We start from the raw sequence: 20350 nt of genomic DNA, 5'->3' as shown, positions 1-20350 counted from the left end.
CTACCCAAAACAATCTACACATTCAATGCCATCCCCATCAAAATTGCACCAGCACTCTTCTCAAAGCTAGAACAAGCTATCCTAAAATTTGTATGGAACCACAAAAGACCCCAAATAGCCAAAGTCATATTGAAGAAGAAAACCAAAATGGGAGGCATCACAATCCCAGACTTTAGCCTCTACTACAAAGCTGTCATCATTAAGACCGTATGGTATTGGCACAAAAACAGACACATAGACCAATGGAATAGAATAGAGAACCAAGAACTGGGCCCACAAATGTACGACCAATTAATTTTCAACAAAGTAGGAAGAGTATCCAATGGAAAAAAGATAGCCTCTTTAGCAGGTGGTGCTGGGAGAACTGGACAGCAACATGCAGAAAAATGAAACTAGACCATTCTCTTACACCATACACAAAAATAAACTCAAAATGGATGAAGGACATGAATGTGAGACAGGAAACAATCAAAACTCTCAAGGAGAAAGTAGGAAATAACCTCCTGGACCTCAACCGCAGCAATTTCCTACTCGACACATACCCAAAGGCAAGGGAAATGAAAGCAAAAATGAACTATTGGGACCTCATCAAGATAAAAAGCTTCTGCAATGCAAAGGAAACAATCAAGAAAACTAATAGGCAACCAACAGAATGGGAAACGATAGTGACAAATGGCATATCAGACAAAGGGCTAGTATCCAAAATCTACAAGGAACTCACTAAACTATACACTCGAAAAACAACCCAGTTGAGAAATGGGCAGAAGACATGAATAGACACCTCTCCAAAGAGGACATCCAGATGGCCAAGAGACACATGAAACGATGCTCAGTGTCACTCATTATCAGGGAAACACAAATCAAAACCACACTGAGATACCACTTCACGCCAGTCAGAGTGGCTGAAATGAATAAATCAAGATACTATAGATGCTGGCGAGGATGTGGAGAATCGGACACCCTCCTACACTGTTGGTGGGAATGTAAACTGGTGCAGCCGCTCTGGAAAACAGTGTGGAGGTTCCTCAAAACACTATCAATAGAACTCCCCTATGACCCAGCAATAGCACTGCTAGGGATTTGTCCAAGGGATGAAGAAGTGCTAATGCAGACGAGCACATGTACCCCAATGTTCATAGCAGTACAATAGCCAAATCATAGAAAGAGCCTAAATGTCCGTCAACTGATGAATGGATCAAGAAGATGTGGTATATATACACAATGGAATACTACATGGCAATGAGAAAGAATGAAATATGGCCATTTGTAGCAAAGTGGATGGACCTCGAGGGTGTCCTGCTAAGTGAAATAAGTCAGGCAGAGAAGGACAGATACCATATGTTTGCACTCATAGGTCTAGCAGGAGAAACCTAACAGAGGACTATAGGGAGGGGAAGGGGGAAAGAGAGTGGGGAGAGAGAGGGATGCTAATCATGAGAGACTATTGAATACTGAAAATGAACTGAGGCCTGAGGGGGGGCGGGTAGGGGGGCAGTGGTATTGGAGGAGGGCACCTGTGGGGAAGAACACTGGGTGTTATATGGAAACCAATTTGACAATAAACTATTTTTTAAAAAAGAAAGAAAATTTGGCTTCATGCATACATATAGCTGGATAAAGGAGGACCTTATGGGACACCCTAAAAGGGAACCCAAGGTATTGGCACAAAAACAGACACATACACCAATGGAGTAGAATAGAGAGCCTAGAACTGAACTCACAAATTTATGGCCAATTAATATTTGACAAAGCAGGAAAGAGTATCCAATGGAAAAAAGACAGCCTCTTTAACAGGTGGTCCTGGGAGAACTGGACAGCAACATGTAATAGAATGAAACTAGACCAGTTTCTTACACCATATGCCAAATTAAACTCAAAATGACTGAAGGACCTGAATGTGAGACAGGAAACCACCAAAACCCTAGAGGAGAAAGTAGGAAATATTCTCCTTAACCTCAATCACAGCAATTTCCTACTTGAGACATCCCCAAAGGCAAGGGAATCAAGAGCAAAACTGAACTATTGGGACCCCATCAAGATAAAAACCTTCTGCACTGCAAAGGCACCAATCATGAAAACAAATAGGCAATTGACAATGGGAAAAGATAGGTGCAAATAACATATAGGATAAAGGGACCCTCCAACACTGTTGGTGGGAATGTAAACTGGTACAGCCGCTCTGGAAAAATTTGGAGGTTCCTCAAAATATCATCAACAGAACTCCCCTATGACCCAGCAATGGAATTGCGGTTTACCCAAGGGATATAGAAGTGCTGATGCATAGGGGCACATGTACCCCAATGTTCATAGCAGCAGTTTCAATGATAGCCAAGTCATGGAAAGAGCCTAAATGTCCGTCAACTGATGAATGGATCAAGAAGATGTGGTATATATATACAATGAAGTACTACACGCACTGAGAAAAAATGAAATATGGCCATTTGTAGCAAAGTGGATGGACCTCAAGGGTGTCATGCTAAGCTAAATAAGTCAGGCGGAGAAGGACAGATACCCTATGTTTTCACTCATAGGTCTATGAGGAGAAACCTAATAAGGGACCATGAGAAGTGGTAGAGGGGAAAAAGAAAGTAGGGACAGGGAGGGAGGCAAATCATGAGAGACTCTTAAATACTGAAAACAAACTGATAGCTGAAGAGAGAGGAGGAAAGAGGATGGGGGAGGGAGGCACTTGTGGGGAAGAGCACTGGGTGTTATATGGAAACCAACTTGGCAATAAACTATTAATAAAAAAAGGCGGGGGAACCCAAGGTGTTCTCAAACAAGACTTTTCTGAGAACTGCTATTTTATAAGAGGCAAGAGACATTTGTTAACCCACTGGTTTGGGGATAGGCCACATAGTTGGCTTTGGCTCACAGAATATGTGTGGGTGGAGCTGTTCTGAGCATAGGCCTCACCTGTTTTCACTGTTCTCTTGCCCTGGATAGTCAGAAAGCCCGTGAAGTAGAGTCTAGAGCCATTCAGCCAAGACTAACCAACCCAGATGAGAGAAATAAATGCTGCATCTTATATGCCAGCAACTTTGGGAGTAGTTTGTTAAGCAGCAAAATCTGACTGCCAACAAAAGGGTTGGTGATTTTAAAAATACCTCACAGACACAAATCATGAGAGATTATTGAATACTGAAAATGAACCGTGGACTGAAAGGGGAGGGGGAGGGAAGGAGGGGATGAAGGTCATGGTGGGGGACACGTGTGGGGAGAAGCACTGGGTGTTATGTGGAAACCAATTTGACAATAAACTATTATAAAAAATAAAAAACCTCACAGATTATGGAGATTTTGGGCTGAATTAAAAATAAATGACTAATCTGGGCATTCACCAATTTGGTCATGGATAAATTCCCCAAAAAACTTCCTCTCTTTGGATTTTCTAATGCATAATGTTGTATCCCTGAATAAAGAAACCATCTCCCAACATAAAATACCTCCTTTTGCCTCCATCTAGTTTACCTCAAATCCTAGTGCATCAGACCTATCAGCCAACTTTCATGTCCTATTCTCAGTCCTTCCCATTGCAGGGAACCTGTCATACACACAACCGTAGAATAAGCACCTCAAATCGTACCCCATGACCAACTGGACCAGAAACACACCCCTAACCCCAGGCAGATGGGAACGGGAACTAGGAACGGTGGGGTGAAGGACAGGGGAACGGATCCTGAAGGCTCCTGGTCCCCAGCTCCCAATGCCACTCTCCTTGAACCTTTCCTTTCTCCTAATGCCCATTCCTCCTTTGTCACTGGAGTGAGTTTGGATTTTTCTTTTTTCCAGTCACAATCGAGAACTTTATTGGTCACGCGCGGCGCAAGGGCCTCGCAGGCCCAGCACACTGGCCCCCCGGCCCCGCAGCCGGGCCTGGAGGAGGGTGGTTCCACCTGCAGAGTCTCAGCAAACGGTGACCCCACCATGCAGCACGCTACCTATGATCACTATATAGTTGGGGACGGAGGGCTGCTCCACAGACGTATGAACAGATCAAATCTTTATAAATAAGAAACATCCAGTGAAGAGAAAATGACAACTCTAATTCATCCTTGTACACAGAGCGCTCTAGGGCAGATGAGTGGGGGCGGCCGGAGGCCCGGATGGGTAATGAGTGGGCCCGGATGTCCACAGCACGGGGCGGGGTGAGGCGGGCGGGGAGGGGATAGAAGACAACGGGCACTAGACTAGGACACTGCGCATTTACAAGACTGACTACTGGGGTGGGGGGGGCGGGGCGGCTGCCCCGTGCGTGTGTCAGGCTGTTCATTTCGGAATGAGGGGTGGTCTTTACATCATGTTCTGTGGCTGGTGCGCTCAGAGAGGGGCTACTTTGTGGAGAGGATGAGGGCAACAATGAGACCGTAGAGGCCGAGCACCTCGGCGAAGATGAGGATCAGGATCATGCCCACAAATAGCCGGGGCTGCTGGGCAGTGCCACGCACACCAGCGTCCCCCACAATGCCAATGGCAAAGCCAGCCGCCAGCCGGCTCAGGCCCACGCTCAGCCCAGCACCCAGCTGGAGGAAACTCCTGTACAGAGTGGTGCCCTCGCCCAGGGAATTAGCGATGAGGACCGCCACCACCAGCCCGTAGATGGCGATGATCCCAGCCATGACCACTGGGATGATGGACTTCATGATCAGTTCTGGCCGCATGACAGACATGACCGCGATGCCAGTGCCACTCTTGGCGGTGCCATAGGCGGCTCCCAGGGCGCTGAAGATCATGGCGGCCGAGGCGCCCATGACCGCGAAAAAGGAGGCATACTCGGGGCCGCTCTTGGCCTCGGACAGGTCTGTGGGTGGGGAGAGGGCGAGCTAGCGAGCCAAGGCGGGGGTGAGGACAGGCCGGGCACGGCAAGCGAGCGCAAGGTGACCAGTCAGGCGGCTGCGAAGGCTGAGTTTGGATTTTTAACCAAAAAAGTCTAACCTAGATTAGAATGGCTTTACCTAATGCTATATCAAAGACTACTTTTTTATTGTAGCACATCCACCAGTTCTAGTCTAACCAGATAAGAAAGTTCAGCTTACAATTTTGTGACAGATGTTTTATTCATAGGGAATTAAAATTTAGGGATATACAGGACACAAACATTATATATAGTATGCCTTCTATGATAGACACTGCTCACAGAGAGGCCTCAATTCAAATTACTTACTGCATATGCTAAAATGTGCATCTGGGGAGAAGAGGGAAACCAATGACCTTTTTAGTTTGGTTTTGGTTTAAATAAACTTTGGATGCATTCAAGTAATACTGATCATTTAATGTTCAAAAACCTTTTAATAAACAAATTCAGGGTAATATTAGTTGAAATATTTATAATATGATTTAATCATTATACAGTATTTCCAATGTACAATCAAGACAATGCGCAACACTTGAAAAGAAAAAAAAAGAAAAAAGAAAACAGTCCATTATACCCACAAGTAAAAAGGCTTTTTATTCATTTTTGGGATGCTGCAATTCAGTATTTATATAAACATTTACACACTGTAGTAAACACAGAAGTCCTACATGTAATGCAGCATTATGGGTGAGAAGACCCTTTTAAGTTTCAAAAATAAATGTTAGTGTCCACATAGTGCCCCACGTGCAAGGGCTGATTTTTCCAATCATTATTCCATTCATTGTTCAGTCGTGAGCCATCAGTCTCCCTGCCCACCCCCATGCATTTTAGAGTCCTAATATTTCTCATCAAATACACTACCTCCCGTACTCTAAACTGCAGCGCTAGGCCTCCTTGCTCAGTCTTGTGGTGTCTTGTGATGAATGGCATTTCTCCATCTCAGTGTCCTGTTAAATAATCCTGCGTAGAGTCTGAAGCAAATGAATCCACATCCTCATTCTCTGAGTCGTCACTACTGTCATCAGCTGCTGGCTCTCCCGTAAGGGCTATGCGAGCATAATCATCTGTGTCTATTGATTTGCAAAAGTGGATGGCATATTTCAGTTTCTCCTCCAGCACCTGCTTACAGGAATACCTAGGCAACTTCAGCAAAAAGAAGCAAGTGTAGGACTCAGGAAGGAAGTGGTCAGGAGGGTTGTATTTATCCAATACCTGTTGATGAAAATGTTAAATAATCAGAGATGGTGTGCAAGGACAGATAAAACCGCAAATGTATTTTATTATGTTCATTAGACTCGACTCTCACAAAAATCATAATATTTTTGCCTAAGAGTAACAAAATATCAGAAAACATATACTCTAGCCAATTTTAGAAATTAAAAGGAACAACTCAATAATTCTTGGGACTTATAGCCAATAATAGCAATTGTTTCCTATGACAATTACTTTTGACAAATCAATGTTGTAAAAAGGGCCTGGCACAAGGCAGGCAGAGGGCACTTCCACAGCACCCACCTACATGGGAAATTCTCCTTGAACCTGTTAGCACCTTTTTGACTACTACAGATAGGATATTATGAAGCCAGAAAGACATGTGGATGAAATCCAGTAATTACCCACTTGGGAGAGAAATGTGTTTTCAAAGATCTCCCTGACCAACAACTTTTTTTTTGCAACCCTGGCCAAAGACTGGAGTCAGGCTATGCTCGGGAAGGAACCCATCCCCGAATCCTTCCAAGCTGCAGGGAGAATGGACCCTGTACTCCAATTTGTCCTCTGAGGAAGCTCCCCACTCCCATGGTACTGCTACCTGGAAAAGTCATGCCCAATGTCTCAGGATTGGGGTAGAAGAGGGCAGTTGAATCCCTATGACCTGGCAGATAAACAGAGCCTGTTTCCGGCCATCATAAAACTAGAAATCAAAACAAAACTCCTGCTCTCAGTCTGATTGTGCTCTTAGTTTTCTCAGTAACCAACATTACTTAATTTACTCAATTCAAACAGAGAATCAGGCATATGCTTTAAATAACATGCATGCTCAAAATCTCAAATATGCTGACATAATAGCAGTATCTTCTTGTGGTGGCCAGATAAATTTTCCAGAAGTACGAAGTGAGACCTAAATCCTATAGTCATAAATTTCTGAGTGATCAAATCAAAGAAGCTTGGTGTGCTTCTTATTGTTCCCAGGAAGAAAGAAAAACCACGTAACATGAGAGTCCCATTTTCTAATGTGCTGCAGGATTGCGTGCAAGGAGCATGCCCCCAAGGCTGACACCACAAGATGTGGAGGAACCCCACCTGTATGACAAAGTCTCTGCCCCGGAAGTCAGCGATGGTCCTGGGCAGTCTCGTCCGGCCCCACACAAAGCGAAGGAAGAGGGAACGTTCTGTATTGGAGAAGGACTCCATCACCTCCCAGAACCACTGGATCAGGGATGCAGAAGGCTCAATCCCTTTGTATGTTGCCACCGACTTTAAAAGATGCAGAGGGATATCTGGGCTGCCACACACCTGCAGAAGGACATACTGTCAGGGCTGGCTGATACTTTTGACTCTTTACTTGAGTACAGGCTCAATCATTCTTTCTTTCTTTCCAAGGCCTGTTTGGGGCAGGATGGGTGTGAGAGCTGGAGTGGATGGCTGGGAGAACAGGTCCTGTGTGTTCAGGTGGAGAGCACTTGACCCTGTGCTCCACCCTGGTGTGGGGTGAGAGGCTACAAGGGAGGGAAAGAGCCAGGTAGGGAACACCGGATTCCTGAACATGTTTTCACTTCATTCAACAGGCATGAGCTACTTCAGAAGTAAATTAAAGGTAAGATTTAACCAAGAGATTAACTAGTGGCACTGATTTGGTAGCTCAATATCCAGAAGGCAGTTCCAGGGCAGTAGCATTTGGGGCCATACCATTGTCTCCAATTCATAGCCAGTGAACAGAGAAAGAAGGGGCACAGGCACAACTCGGGCCATTCCCTCCCGAACAGCAGCCACCTGCTCATCGAACTCATGGAGTCTGAAAGAGAAAACTCACTTTGCATTTCTATCTTTGGTAACACAGATCTTGTCCTGCTTATACCAAGACTTACTACACAGATGATCAAAGTGTGCATCTTACAGAAATGGCATCACATTCTGAATGCAGCTACACTGCCACATAGAAGATAATTTTAGAAACTACCTACAGCTTCCAAGACACAATTCTTAATATTTACTGCACACCCAGGAAGGAGCCAGAATTAGATATGCATAATCAGAGAACCAGGCTCCAGAGCACCAAGAGTAAGAATATTCCAGAAGCAGATACCGTGGCTCTCAGGACTGGTGAATTAGGGCACAAGGCAGAAACGAACACAGAAGGACAGTGCAGCATAGTTGCCAGGACCACTCACAACCAGAAATCAGTAAGCAAAGCCCATTTAACATGCAGTCTCACCACAACACCTGGCCAGGTGCTTCTGGAGAATGAGGTCCCCAAAGACCACAATGCGTGAACTTGTAATGTCAGGTGAAAGCAGCAATGAGGAGAAGCTACATGTGTGGTGTTGCTGGCCTGCCGCACAGCAACTATGTGGAATGCTGCTGTGATGGCCAGGCAGGGGTGAGACCAGCCCAGACACAGTCCTGCCCAGGAGTGTTGACAAATCACAGAGGGGCACCTACAGGCTCTGTGACTTCTATTGGGACAGCTCCCAACAGAGGGCAATTCAGTGTTCTAGTCAGAGCCAGGAATCTCAGGCAAGAATAATGAGTATTAGGACTCAGATTACAAAATGAGGTTTGATGACTACAGATCAGCAGCAGTTGAAACCAAGTCCATTAGCATTTTACTGTATGATATTTCTGAAAAATGCAGCCATCCAAGCAAACCATTTTCTATTTTAGCTATCTACTGAATCAAAACAATGGAAGGCGATGATCACGCACCTGTAGTTTATTGCCAGCCGAACATACTCTGCACGGTTGTCCAGAGTGATGTGTGTATACTTGGAGCTCAGCTGGATGTCCTGACCACTTGCACTTGGCACAGTGAAGGGCAGGCTCATGGCCTCAAACTCCTCTGAGGTGGCTTCATTGTCACGGATATACATGAGCCCAGGGATAAAATCTTTATCAACCTTTTAAGGGAAAAAAGGGAGCCCACATGTTAAGTCCAGGTCTTTCCTACCCTCTGACTGCAGTTCACACCTGGGACACTCAGCCACAAGGGGGCCTCAGTCTGCACTGGGCCTACCTCAGGCTGTTGGTGCACTGTACCTGCCAGGAAATAAAAGAAACCAGCAGTGAGAAAGTACTTCACCCGGGGAGTTGAGGAAAGAACTTGTAATTCAAGGAAGTCCTTAAAATTAACCGCTAAGAGAGCAACAACCACTGGTTGGAGATGAATCTCATCCTACAGTCATGGTACCGAGGGAAGAATGGCCACTGAGAGGATGCTGGCTGTGGTTGGTCAGTCATGTCTCCCACAATGAAAACCAGAGCCACCACCCGGCCACTTGCAGGCTCCCCATAGGAAAAACGGTGAACATTCTTATCTGACAAGATTTCAAGTTGCGCAAACATAAAACAGATGGTCTATCAAGTTCTGGCAGCAAACTACTCATATCCACAAACTTTCTTTGCTACCAGAAGATAGTCTGCAGCCTGAGGCACTCCCTGCACTCGGTATCAGGTATACAAGGTGTCACATTTCCCCATCCCCACCTTCCTGGTAGTAAGTTACCTCGCTGAGGTCTGCAATGGTGAGGCTCATCCCAGCCAGCTGCTTCCAGACAGGCTCAGCCAGGTTGAGGCTTAGGGGACTCCCAGTCCGGATAGCAATGCCTAGTAACACACCTGCTCATTCAAAGCACAAGTTGACAGGAGATACTTGAAATCAATGATGCAACAGCTAGTTCAATCAACAACACAGTAGAGACTAGCTCTACACTGGGGCCCCAGTGCCTTCTAAACCAGTGCTACCCAAATTCACGGAGACTTAGGTCCACCCTTTTTTTTTTTTAATGTTTATTTATTTTTGAGAGAGAAAGAGAGAAAAAGGCATAGAGAGAAGGGGACAGAGGATCTGAAGCAGGCTCTGTGCTGACAGCAGCAAGCTCAATATGGGACTCAAACTCATGAACCATGAGATCATGACCTGAGCCAAAGTCAGATGTTCAACCAACTGAACCACGAGGCACCCTGACTTAGGTCCATCCTTAAAACATTTTGTCCTATTCTAAATTCATTATTTCCTTTTATTCCTTTTATTCCTATGGGAGACTTTCTAACTCTCCTTCTCTTTCCACCAATAGATATAAACCACACAGAGGCCAATCCCCATTCTTTGATGGCAAAACAAACAGCTGGAGTTTCCCAAGGAAGGCGGGTGCAATGGCTGGAGAGGTATAGGCAGCAATGGGTGCACTGAGCACAAATACTTAATGCAACAGGAGGAAGGGACTGGCCAACTACCAAAATCCCCTCAGATCTGATTCCAAGTTTCAGATACATTTAAGCTGCAGAAACATGGAATTTCATATCTTCTGAGTGCCAAAGATACTTTCCGGCCCTTAGCACCCAGCAACTGATGGTTGGGCTTTGCATGTCCCTGCAGGTACACACCTAAAAAGCTAAAACCAAAATACAGTACTCAAAATAATTTGTTATTCCCAAGACACAGTAGACATTAAGCTAACTATGGCACACACAGTCACATCATGCCTGTGCAAGTAGGCTCACCCAGAAAGCGGAACATGTTGGTGTGTACGGGTGCCCTGGCAGCCGGGCTGAACAGGTAGCAGTCACGGTTGGCACCTGACTCATCTCTACCATTGGGTGTCACGATCAGAAGGGGGGTGAGGCCATTCTGCAGCTCTTCACAGATCTCAGCTATGGACTCACTGTAGCCACCACCACAGTCATCCACAGATTCACCTTGAAGGAAAACAGAGTCAGCAATTCATAGGCCGCAGGGTGCAGCCAGCTTGGCTTCTCAGCTCTCCCTGCAATGCCCACTGCACTACCGCCTGTGTTCAGACTGCCAACCCACAGGACCGCAGGTCTGCTGTGTACGCAAGTTCTTACCCACAAACTTGACTTTCCAGACACGGTGGGGGAGGAGGAGGCTATCAGGACTAAATGAGCTCATCTTAGCACACATCTGCCCAAAGACAGACTTGGTCCCGTCAGGGCCCGCTAGGCCACCTTTACTCCTTGAACGTTTGACCTAGAGAGAAGAAAGAAAGAAATATGAAACAGCTGCAGCAACAGAAAGGACACAGCTTCTATCTTCCACAGCCAACCAGCCCTGGGGCAATAATGAGCATACAGCCACTTACCCCTCTTGTTACCCGTTTTTCCTCTGCCCTAGTCACTAGATGGTCTATCAAGTTCTGGCAGCAAACTGGACTAGTCCAGCTAGCACTCTGCTGCTAGACCTAAAGAGATGTCATGAATGGAGCCTACAGACAGCAGCACTCAGATGCTGCTGTGATCAGCAGATGTACCCATCTGTACAAGGTGGAAGAGCTTCTAGACTAAGCCATACCTCATTTCTCTATGACTTTTCCTCCTCCCATGAGGGACCTCATGTTCCTAACTTCTTGCACACAAACCCTCGGATCACCTCAAAGGCTGGCCTCATCTCACTCTTTTTCCCTCACTCAACACGTTTTCCTGCTCAGGCCTCATGCACAGGATGCCTGATGGACAGCTGTGCCAACAGAAGCTCTGCTATAATCATGGGAGTCATGGCCCCTAGTCACCCAAATGCCTGCAACACATTGCCACATCACACCACCCCTCAGGACTGGTGGTATCCAAGTAAACATGCCGTTCGAGAAATCACAAACCTCATTGGTCATTCACACAGGTTAGTTGCATCCAATGTGGTTAGTAACTACTATCTAATTCATCCACACATTTCATAACTTAACCATGGCCAACCACTTTGCCACTCTGCCTTGGCCTCCATGAATAAGATGCCAGGAGCTCCAGAAGCAGCTCTCCCTAGCAGACCATCAGCACTCTGAGATTCAAACCAAATGGTTGAGCCCAAACCTGGAGGCACTATCTCAGCCAGAACAGAACCCTCTTCTCCTCCCTTACTCACCTGCACATATCCTACTCCAACCCTTGGGTATTTGCATCTTCCCCAATCACCTTTTCTATCTGTATTTCTCATCCTAATCTAAGATTTTCAAACAGATCAGACCAAGAGCCCTTATGGCCCTCACCTGGTATGAACTCAGTAACCCAAAACTTTGCAGGCTATGCTGTGCTTCAGAATCACCTGAGAAATTCAGTCTGAAATAATTGCAAAATTAAAGTTAAGTAAAAAATGATCATGAAAATGCACTTTTCTGTTGCCTCCTCTTAGAATCCTTAACTTCTTAGTGAGTTCTAAGGTAAGTTTAAAAAACTAATTCTCAAAAAAAAAAAACTAATTCTCACACACAAATAACCATAAACAGGACTTACAAATAATGACACTAATGATAACAGACTCGTAAGGAATGAAATTTTCTGTGTGCCACACATTTGGCTCTATGTTCACCAACGTGATTTTATTTAAACCTCACAGCAGTTCTTTAAGGTATTCAATATCCCTGATGGAAATGGAGCTACAGAAAGGAAGAGGAATGTGTCTGTTTGTAAGGAACAAGAACAGATCCAGGTTCCCACTGTGAATGTCACAGCACCTTCATTTATGATGCCAGTTAACAGAGGCTGATGCTCTTGGTTCCTCTGAAGCAAGTGGCTATGAGAAGACAGCTATGACTCTGCATGGAGACACCTGTGTACCTGTGGCTACTTCTAGACAGTAGAACTATAGGTCATTTTAATAAAACTGCCTTTAATCTGAATTTTCTAAATTTTCAGAAATAAGTGTGCATTAATTCTGTAATAAAATTTAAATTAAAAATTTTTATGTACATTGATTTTCAAATTCTGTTATAAAACTAAATCAAATTCAAACAAGGAAAACCCTCCAGGAACATGCCTATGTTTTAGCATCTCTAGAACACTGCACAGGCAGTATGAGAATATCTATGATGTCTACGGCCATACCACCCTGAACGCGCCCGATCTCGTCTGATCTCGGAAGCTAAGCAGGGTCGGGCCTGGTTAGTACTTGGATGGGAGAATATCTATGATGGCATCCCCACTCGGGAGACTGATGCCAGAAGCATCCTTGTGACCACTGGATGGCCGATACTACCTTTCTGGATCAACTGGTGTCTTGAGTTCAACTTGGATACATGGAATACCTCCCACTCTCATCCTGTACTCTTATTTTTTATCAGAAAAACAATTCTATGTTCATCTTTGTGGAAGATCTTTCCAGCTTCAGGAGTGAAATATGAACTCTGAACTGAAAAGGACTTGGCTCTGATACCAGAGGGCCACTGGGTATAACTGGAGTAGCCATGGCATGCTGCATTGAAAGTTGTTTACGTGCCTTTTAAAAATGCTAATATTAATTTGTCCTTTATCCATTCTGTTTTTTCAAACATATACTGAACGTTTTCATAACACAAGGCATTGTGCTAGAATATAAAGACTTGAAAAAAAGAGGCATCCAAACATGATGAGTACAAAATCTGAGATACAAGAAAGACAGAACAGGAACATCTAACTTGGGATCCAGATCAGCAAGGTTCAATGATGCCAAAACCTCAGATTTGAATACCTGTATCAAGCCACTGACCCTGATCAGGAACCTATATGTGGCTAAGGCAAGTATACGATCTAGGAATGCCCAACAATCTGTTAGGTGAGCTTTCCTCACTTATGAACATTAGTGATTAAGACCTAATAATGTAAAGCAAACCAAAATGATCCTCCAAGGTGGAGAAATAAAACTTTTTCATGAACCTTATTAAACAGCCCATTTGTTTGCAGAGTGGGCTGACTGACCTCTAGTTTAGCATTAAACAGTCTGACGTCAGTAAAGGAACCACTTCCATCATGTGATCTCCAACAAACGATAAGACTTTGTGTCTTAATTTGAAATGCCCCCAAGTACAACTCTGGAGAAATGTCTAGTAATATAACTTACACCAGGGTAGAAATCATGTGTTAACGTAAAGGAACAAAGAATTTGTTCTTCATAACTCTCTGTTTCTGTTCCAAGAGGTGGGGCCCATTTCGTTTGCATGTTAAATGTCAAGTAGCACACAATATCAAAATCAGTACTGGAGCTCCTCTGGTTTTTAGTTAATTTTTTAAATTGTAAGCTTATCTATACTTGGCAGCAGTATTAATTCAGAGATGGTCTACTTTTTATTTCTTCATTACTAGAGAACAGTATTAGTGATTTTGGCCTATTAAGTGAGCAAAGAAAGCTATCAGACCCAGGAAAGGTATGAAACTGGTGGGAACTGGAACTGTCCCCATACACAATTTGATGTATGTAGGGCCTCTGACCTGCCCTGCTTCTAAGAACCTAACTCAAGGAGGGCAACTGAAGACAGGCTTGTAGTACATTGTAGCTGTGCTGAACAGCGCAGCTGTATACCAGAAATGCAGGCACGGCTTTCCAACCCCTTGCTCAGAAAAACCAGGAGAATACAGGGGTAGCTTGTCAGCAAAAATAATCCCACAGTCCCACTGTATAGCAAGGAGAGGTGCTTACAATGTTTTCAGGGGAAAAAAATAGCAAGTTACAAGAGAGGCACCCAGCTTCAGTTAAGACAAACATAAAAACACACCTTTTAATGTCAGCAGTAGTTATCACCATGTGGTAGAAATATGGGTCATTTTTACTTTTCCCTCCTTGCTTATCTATATACATGCTTCCAGATTATCTGAAATAAGTCTTTCTTACTTCTGTTACAAAGAAAATAATTTACATTCCCAAGTAAAAGGCTCAGCCCCACAGGACACCACAGACAGGTGATGCCTTGCTCTCTAAGGCAAGGGCACAAGAGAAAGTTTACTGCTCCCCCAGGCTATGGAGCCACAATTCCCAACCACAAAATCATTCCATCTGAGAAGTGTCAAACTCAACAATTTCCACTTGTTACCTGAATTCGGTTCAACTCTACTACGGGCCCATGCTGGCGATCTCGCACCATAGTTGCTTGTACTACTTTACGGAAAGCTGCCTCCTAAAACATGATAGACAAGATTTAGAATCTGACATAGTGAATTTTATCACCCATAGATAAGTCATGTCATAGTTTGTTTTAAACATTCTCTCCTAAAAGTCAAATTTTATTAAGAACAGTAACTACAAACTCTCTATTTCAAATTGTGAGGTGGTATCAGAGGCACAGCCTGGAACCCATGCACAAACCTAGGCAGAGGCCCACCCATGCTGTCTGCCCTCCATCTAGAGGCAAGAGGAGTGGGATGGGGGCAAGGTCTGGCACACATCTGCTCTGACTAGAACTTAGGACAGGCCCTGAGGATTGACTAGAAAAACCAAAGTCTCCCAGACAGACCACAAGTCCACTACTGGCAGGACTGACATTAAACACTATGCCTCAATGTCACTGTTGTGACAAAACCACAAAACAGCAGCAAGGCCAGGGAGTCCTGTTTGTTGATCCAGGCTTGGGGTGAGAATGGGAGACCAGTGAAGGAGGAAACATATAGGTATCATACACTGACAAAAACCTGGAATACCCAGGGCAGGACAGCAAGAAAAGAGAATGGGGCCTAATGACACCCAGGTACAGGTAGGCCTGCCATACTCATGTGGACCAGGGCACAGGCAACAGCAGTGAACAAGTCTCCTAGTAGGGAAGGAGACTCGAGAGACACAAATAAGATAGGATTAATGGGAGTCCCAGGTTTCTGCCAAGAGGTTGACTCTGCCCTTGTCCATAGACAGCATGGTTGGGGGAACACAAGGTACCTACAACAGGATCTAGGTCCCTCTTCCAGGTCAGAACACCAATCTTGGAAAGCAGGAAGGGCGAGAGCCCTAAGCAGCCCAAGGATGTGGACTCAGAGGTAGAGAAAGTCAAGTAAGAGTGTCATAGAGGCAACCGGCCCACAGAGGTGGACCATCACACCTCACAGAGGTGTACCCAACACCACAAAGGGACTTGCACAGGGCACCCTATGACATACAGGGGCTTGCAGAGGTGCATCTATCACCACGCACCCTTGTACAACACGTACTAGCTAGTTTTGTCCTCCATCCCGTCTGACGTCTGCTTTCCTGACTGCTCCACCCAGAGCTAAGGGCAGCTCCTCCTTCATAGGAACATGCAGTTCCCTTCTCTGAATAGCCTGATCCAGCACAGCTCTCCTATGATGCTCTCTCTTCTGTGCTCTGAACTGCTGGTAATAATGCTCCATGGTCATCAACAATACCCATTTCCCAAATTTTCCAGCAGATGTGATCCTTTCTCACCCAGGATGAAAATAGAGGCTGATTATACATTCTCTGTCACTGGGGTTACCTGCCAGACTCCTTTAGCTCTCCTGCTGTCCTGCCCCTGTGCTCACAGCCTGCAGAACACTCACGTAGTCCATGTGGGACATATCCTGCCTCTCACTTGGTTGTCTCCCTATGAGGAAAAACTTTTTCCTAGCTGCTTATTATCACCTCCACTCTGACAGATTTTTAAAAAATGGTAAAAGGGATCAAATTTCCTGCTTTTTATTATTAAAAAATGGTTGAAGCTAAGTTTCATATCAATGCATTCACCTTTTTCCTCTTCCCCATCATCAGAGATCTTACCATTAGTACAATCCTTATCAATGTCCACTTGTCTCTAAGTCACACATGAAAATAAAATGTGTGGCCCAGTCCCCTCCAGTTAAGTGCAAACAAAGCCATTCTTAAAATAAATAAATAAATAAATAAATAAATAAATAAATAAATAAATAAATCTGTTTGTATAGGACCCCAAATAATCTAGATTTTATTATCATTAAAAAAAGAGAGACCATAATATTTGATAACAAAATAAGTCACAAAATAGGTCTCAGAATCATGGACTCTTCAGAATTAGGAGCCCTCAATTTGACCTCTATGCTTTTTTTCCTACACAAATATTCCCCCTACTACACAATGGTTCTTTTAGAACATCCTGACAACCTACTTGCCAGAAACTTGATGATGTCCATTAACAGGAACCCCCTAACTCCTGGATCAGGCATCCTATTTCTAAAAAGCTCAAATTATTACAAACATCAATGGGTCAAAATTGGTCCAATGATTTTTAGATGCCCTGATTCATGATTCTACTCACAGCCTGTTAAATTATCCTTTGACTAGGAGTCTCTACATATCCTGATACTGAATTTCCATCTAAATGATGTATAATATCTGGCACCCTCTGCTAGACATCCCTGGGGAAGAAATGATGTCATTTGTCCTTCCTGCTGCCAGTGAAGATATACCATAATGCCTCATGGCTAGGCAAGCTGATAACATGGCCAAGAAAGAGGCTTAGTGTTGCAAACCATGCCACCCTTTGGGGGAAGTAAGAAGCAGAGATTACAACAGGGAAATGATACATCACACAATTAATTTTTAGTGTAAGCTCCAAAAGAGAAGAAATTTTCGTCTGCTTTTCACTGATACATTTTGAGCACCCAGAACAAAGCCTGGCATATAGCAGGTGCTCAACAATGAATACCTGCTGAATAAATTGTATTCTGTATAATCCCAGTTTGGGAATTTTGTTAGATTAAAATTTACTGAAAATACCAGTTTTGCCTATAGCAAAGATTGCTACAAGAGTACCTTTCCCTGGGATATCAGAATTCCTCGTAAAGTGTCAAATCCCACAGAAGGCCCATGTCCAGTTTCATCAAGAGAGCCCTCCAGGTCGAACATGGGGATACAGGGGCAGAAGAGCTCCGAGATGTGATGTAGAAGCAGCAGCCGGTTCCGTAGGGCTATTATAGGGATTTCCTGCAAGTGATTGTATTCCATGGGAACCTGAAACGTTGAAACAGCATTAAATCAACTTAAGTGTCAAATGTACAGATAAGTCATAGTTTGTAGGTAAATTCTGAAAATATTTTTTTGAAAAATAAGGAATCACTGGGACTTCTGAGTCTGGTGTGAAAAACTTTATTGCTTTTAGAATAATATTCTGGCCAGTTTGACTGCTTGAGCCAAGTAATGTAAACCAAGGAAAATGCTACAAAATTAGTCTGTAGAAATACATTTACTACAGAAAGTATCTAGCCTGTACTATCAGAATGGCTTTGTACAGTTTATAAGATTGAGAATGAAGGTGACACCAGGATATATGGAGAATGTCGGTTAATGTGAATATTAATCTAAATCATTTTCAGTGGGACACCTGTGTAAATACATAATGGAAAATGAAATATGAGTGTGGCTTACATGCATAATTCAATATACAGATAGTAACTCTGTCACTACTTGTACATCTCCTAGCCCCACCAGTACGGACCTGTGTAGGAAGCTTCCCAGCGCTGGCAGGCTTGCTGGTCGACCAGGCAAGGGTGTGTGCTGAGCCACAGGCCACACGGTTGACCTTCTTACCCTGAAGGGCTGCTACCAACCGAGGCCTCTGGATGGCATTTGTGGTTCCATCTCCCAGTTGTCCCTCATCGTTGTCGCCCCATGTAAAAACTTCACCTAAATGAAGTAGATTTAGAACAAGAACTTGTGGACTAGAACCAGTGAATGCACAACCTATACCATCTTCCAATTACAATCCTCTCTCCCTTCAACTGGTGTTGGTGGTCAGCTGTCTGAATGTCAACTTCATGTGTGACTAGATGTCTCGAATCACAGCATCCAAAGAGGGAGCACGCTTCTCAGAACTCTTGAGAGCCCCTGCTGGCCAACATGCCTTTTCTAGTAAAAGGCACAAGGCTCTGGGCTGAAAAAATACAATAGCATTTGTTCACAGAACTAAGCACATAAGGGCATTAGTTATTGATCAGAACAAGTAACAGTAAAACAGATGGTATTATCCTTAACTGCCCAAATTAATTTTTTATGTGAAATGGAGAGAAAAAAAATCAGTTTTTTAAAAAAACACAACCTGTTTTTAAAGGAACACATAGTTCTTCCTATAGTTATTCATATCCCAAACATGAGATTCATCATGATAAGAATCGTATTTTTCAGTGTACCACACTAGATCCCAACCATGAAACACCACCAGAAAACTATTCTACGGTTAAGGTTCACTTAGTGACTAAAATGGAAATGAGGTTAGTTTTCTAGAGACTAGCCTTGCCATATCCACTAAGACTCCTCAGGTAGCCATGCAGCCATAAGAAGCACTCTGTAAAGTGTGATGCCCACATGATCAAGGACAGTATGCTTATTGTCCTGGCCCCTTTCCACCCTAAACAGTTAAGTCCTAAAGCCACTAGGTCAGTGTCACAGCACAAGTTAGGAGAGAAGGACTTCTGTGCAGAGGTACAACTGTATGTGGAGAATCAGAGGCCATATGTGACATAAACTTCCATACAGGGGATAGCTCAGTGTGGGGAGTTGGCCCAAGCTGAGTGGCCCATGTGTGTGGGTGGCCCAGAGTGGAAAGTCACAGCCCAAGTCAGGTGAGGATCCATGCAGGGGAGAGGGCTAAGGTAATGATGGGACACTGGTCACATGCAGGGAGAGTGACTGGATCACTACATTAGGGATAATAAAATCCAGACTTCTCACCAAAAGAGAAAGGAGTTATAAGTGTGGAAAGAATGAAAACTAGAATGAACCCTGTTGGTACAGAACTAGAATGTGGGCTCCTGGTATGAATGTGTGATATTCAATATACATAGGTAGATGTAAAAATAAACACAGATGCAAATTTGTAGCTTACTTACATATATATATTCTCTGGCTCTGTCCACCCAGAAGGCCTAGGAACAGCAACATCCCATAAGCAATGAGCACAGCTATCAACCTGATCTTGTCTTCTAAACACCATTCTCCTCTAATGACTCCAAGGCTCTTTGGGTAAATGGTCAATGCTAGGCTTGGGCCATGAGGAGTCAAGAAGATAGGGTGCCTTATTGTGCCAGAAAATAAGGAAGTACTCAGTGAATGATGGGCACACATCTGGAAATAAAGCTAGCCTAACAGGGCCAATTTCAGCAGCAAAATCAGTAACCGTAACAGGCTACACACAATCCATTGAATAATTAGGAAACCATGAGTCCCACGAAGATGTAAATTAAAAACAAAAATCAAGTATTTGATGAGAATAAAATATACAATGAGAAAAGAGCTATTTAAATAGCTTCAAATACCCTCCCAAATACTTATTAGTTTCAAAAGATATTCACAATGAAAAAGTCTAGCAGCCACCACCTTAATCAGGTGACTGACATTAACACCACTGGGACAAAGAGAAATTGTATGTTACCTGAAGAATCTAGAAATGAATTAAGAACACAGCCTGTATGTAGCTTAGTGAGCTCCTTGTATATTTTGGATACTAGCCCTTTGGATACACGAAAAATGAATGATCCAGTGAAAAAATGGGCAGAAGACCTGAATAGACACTTCTCCAAAGAGGACATCCAGATGGCCAACAGGCACATAAAACAATGCTCAAC

The 20350-nt window shown here is 43.9% G+C and overlaps 2 protein-coding genes and 1 pseudogene across 4 annotated transcripts in view; 1 reads left to right on the top strand and 2 right to left on the bottom strand.

The window, feature by feature from the left end:
- Window positions 1-4277: 4277 nt before the first annotated feature.
- LOC115301828 (V-type proton ATPase 16 kDa proteolipid subunit-like) lies at window positions 4278-4767 on the bottom strand. Its single transcript, XM_029951825.1, has one exon. The coding sequence runs from the start codon at window positions 4749-4751 to the stop codon at window positions 4332-4334; it is 420 nt and encodes a 139-aa protein (XP_029807685.1). The 5' UTR covers window positions 4752-4767; the 3' UTR covers window positions 4278-4331.
- A 270-nt stretch (window positions 4768-5037) lies between these two features.
- Window positions 5038-20350, bottom strand: part of HERC2 (HECT and RLD domain containing E3 ubiquitin protein ligase 2) — a 295601-nt gene continuing 280288 nt past the window's right edge. For all 3 annotated transcript variants that reach the window (XM_029953017.1, XM_029953018.1, XM_029953019.1), the window contains exons 84-93: window positions 18226-18413; window positions 17544-17741; window positions 14863-14946; window positions 10919-11060; window positions 10574-10768; window positions 9576-9688; window positions 8780-8970; window positions 7763-7868; window positions 7157-7369; window positions 5038-6067 (exon numbers count right to left, since the gene is read on the bottom strand). In XM_029953017.1, coding sequence (XP_029808877.1) covers window positions 5795-6067; window positions 7157-7369; window positions 7763-7868; window positions 8780-8970; window positions 9576-9688; window positions 10574-10768; window positions 10919-11060; window positions 14863-14946; window positions 17544-17741; window positions 18226-18413 — 1703 coding nt within the window. In that variant the 3' untranslated portion in view covers window positions 5038-5794. The remainder of the gene's footprint in view (window positions 6068-7156; window positions 7370-7762; window positions 7869-8779; window positions 8971-9575; window positions 9689-10573; window positions 10769-10918; window positions 11061-14862; window positions 14947-17543; window positions 17742-18225; window positions 18414-20350) is intronic.
- On the top strand, window positions 12891-13025 carry LOC115303142 (annotated as a pseudogene).

This window comes from Suricata suricatta, chromosome 9, assembly GCF_006229205.1.
Source record: "Suricata suricatta isolate VVHF042 chromosome 9, meerkat_22Aug2017_6uvM2_HiC, whole genome shotgun sequence".
Classification (NCBI taxonomy): domain Eukaryota; kingdom Metazoa; phylum Chordata; class Mammalia; order Carnivora; family Herpestidae; genus Suricata; species Suricata suricatta.
Note: the sequence above shows the minus strand (reverse complement) of the source record. Positions and strands in the feature narration are given on the sequence as shown.

Bases quoted from the DNA above. Each gene is read 5' to 3' on its own strand.
- LOC115301828 (XM_029951825.1), bottom strand. From the start codon at position 4,751: ATGGGCGCCTCGGCCGCCATGATCTTCAGCGCCCTGGGAGCCGCCTAT.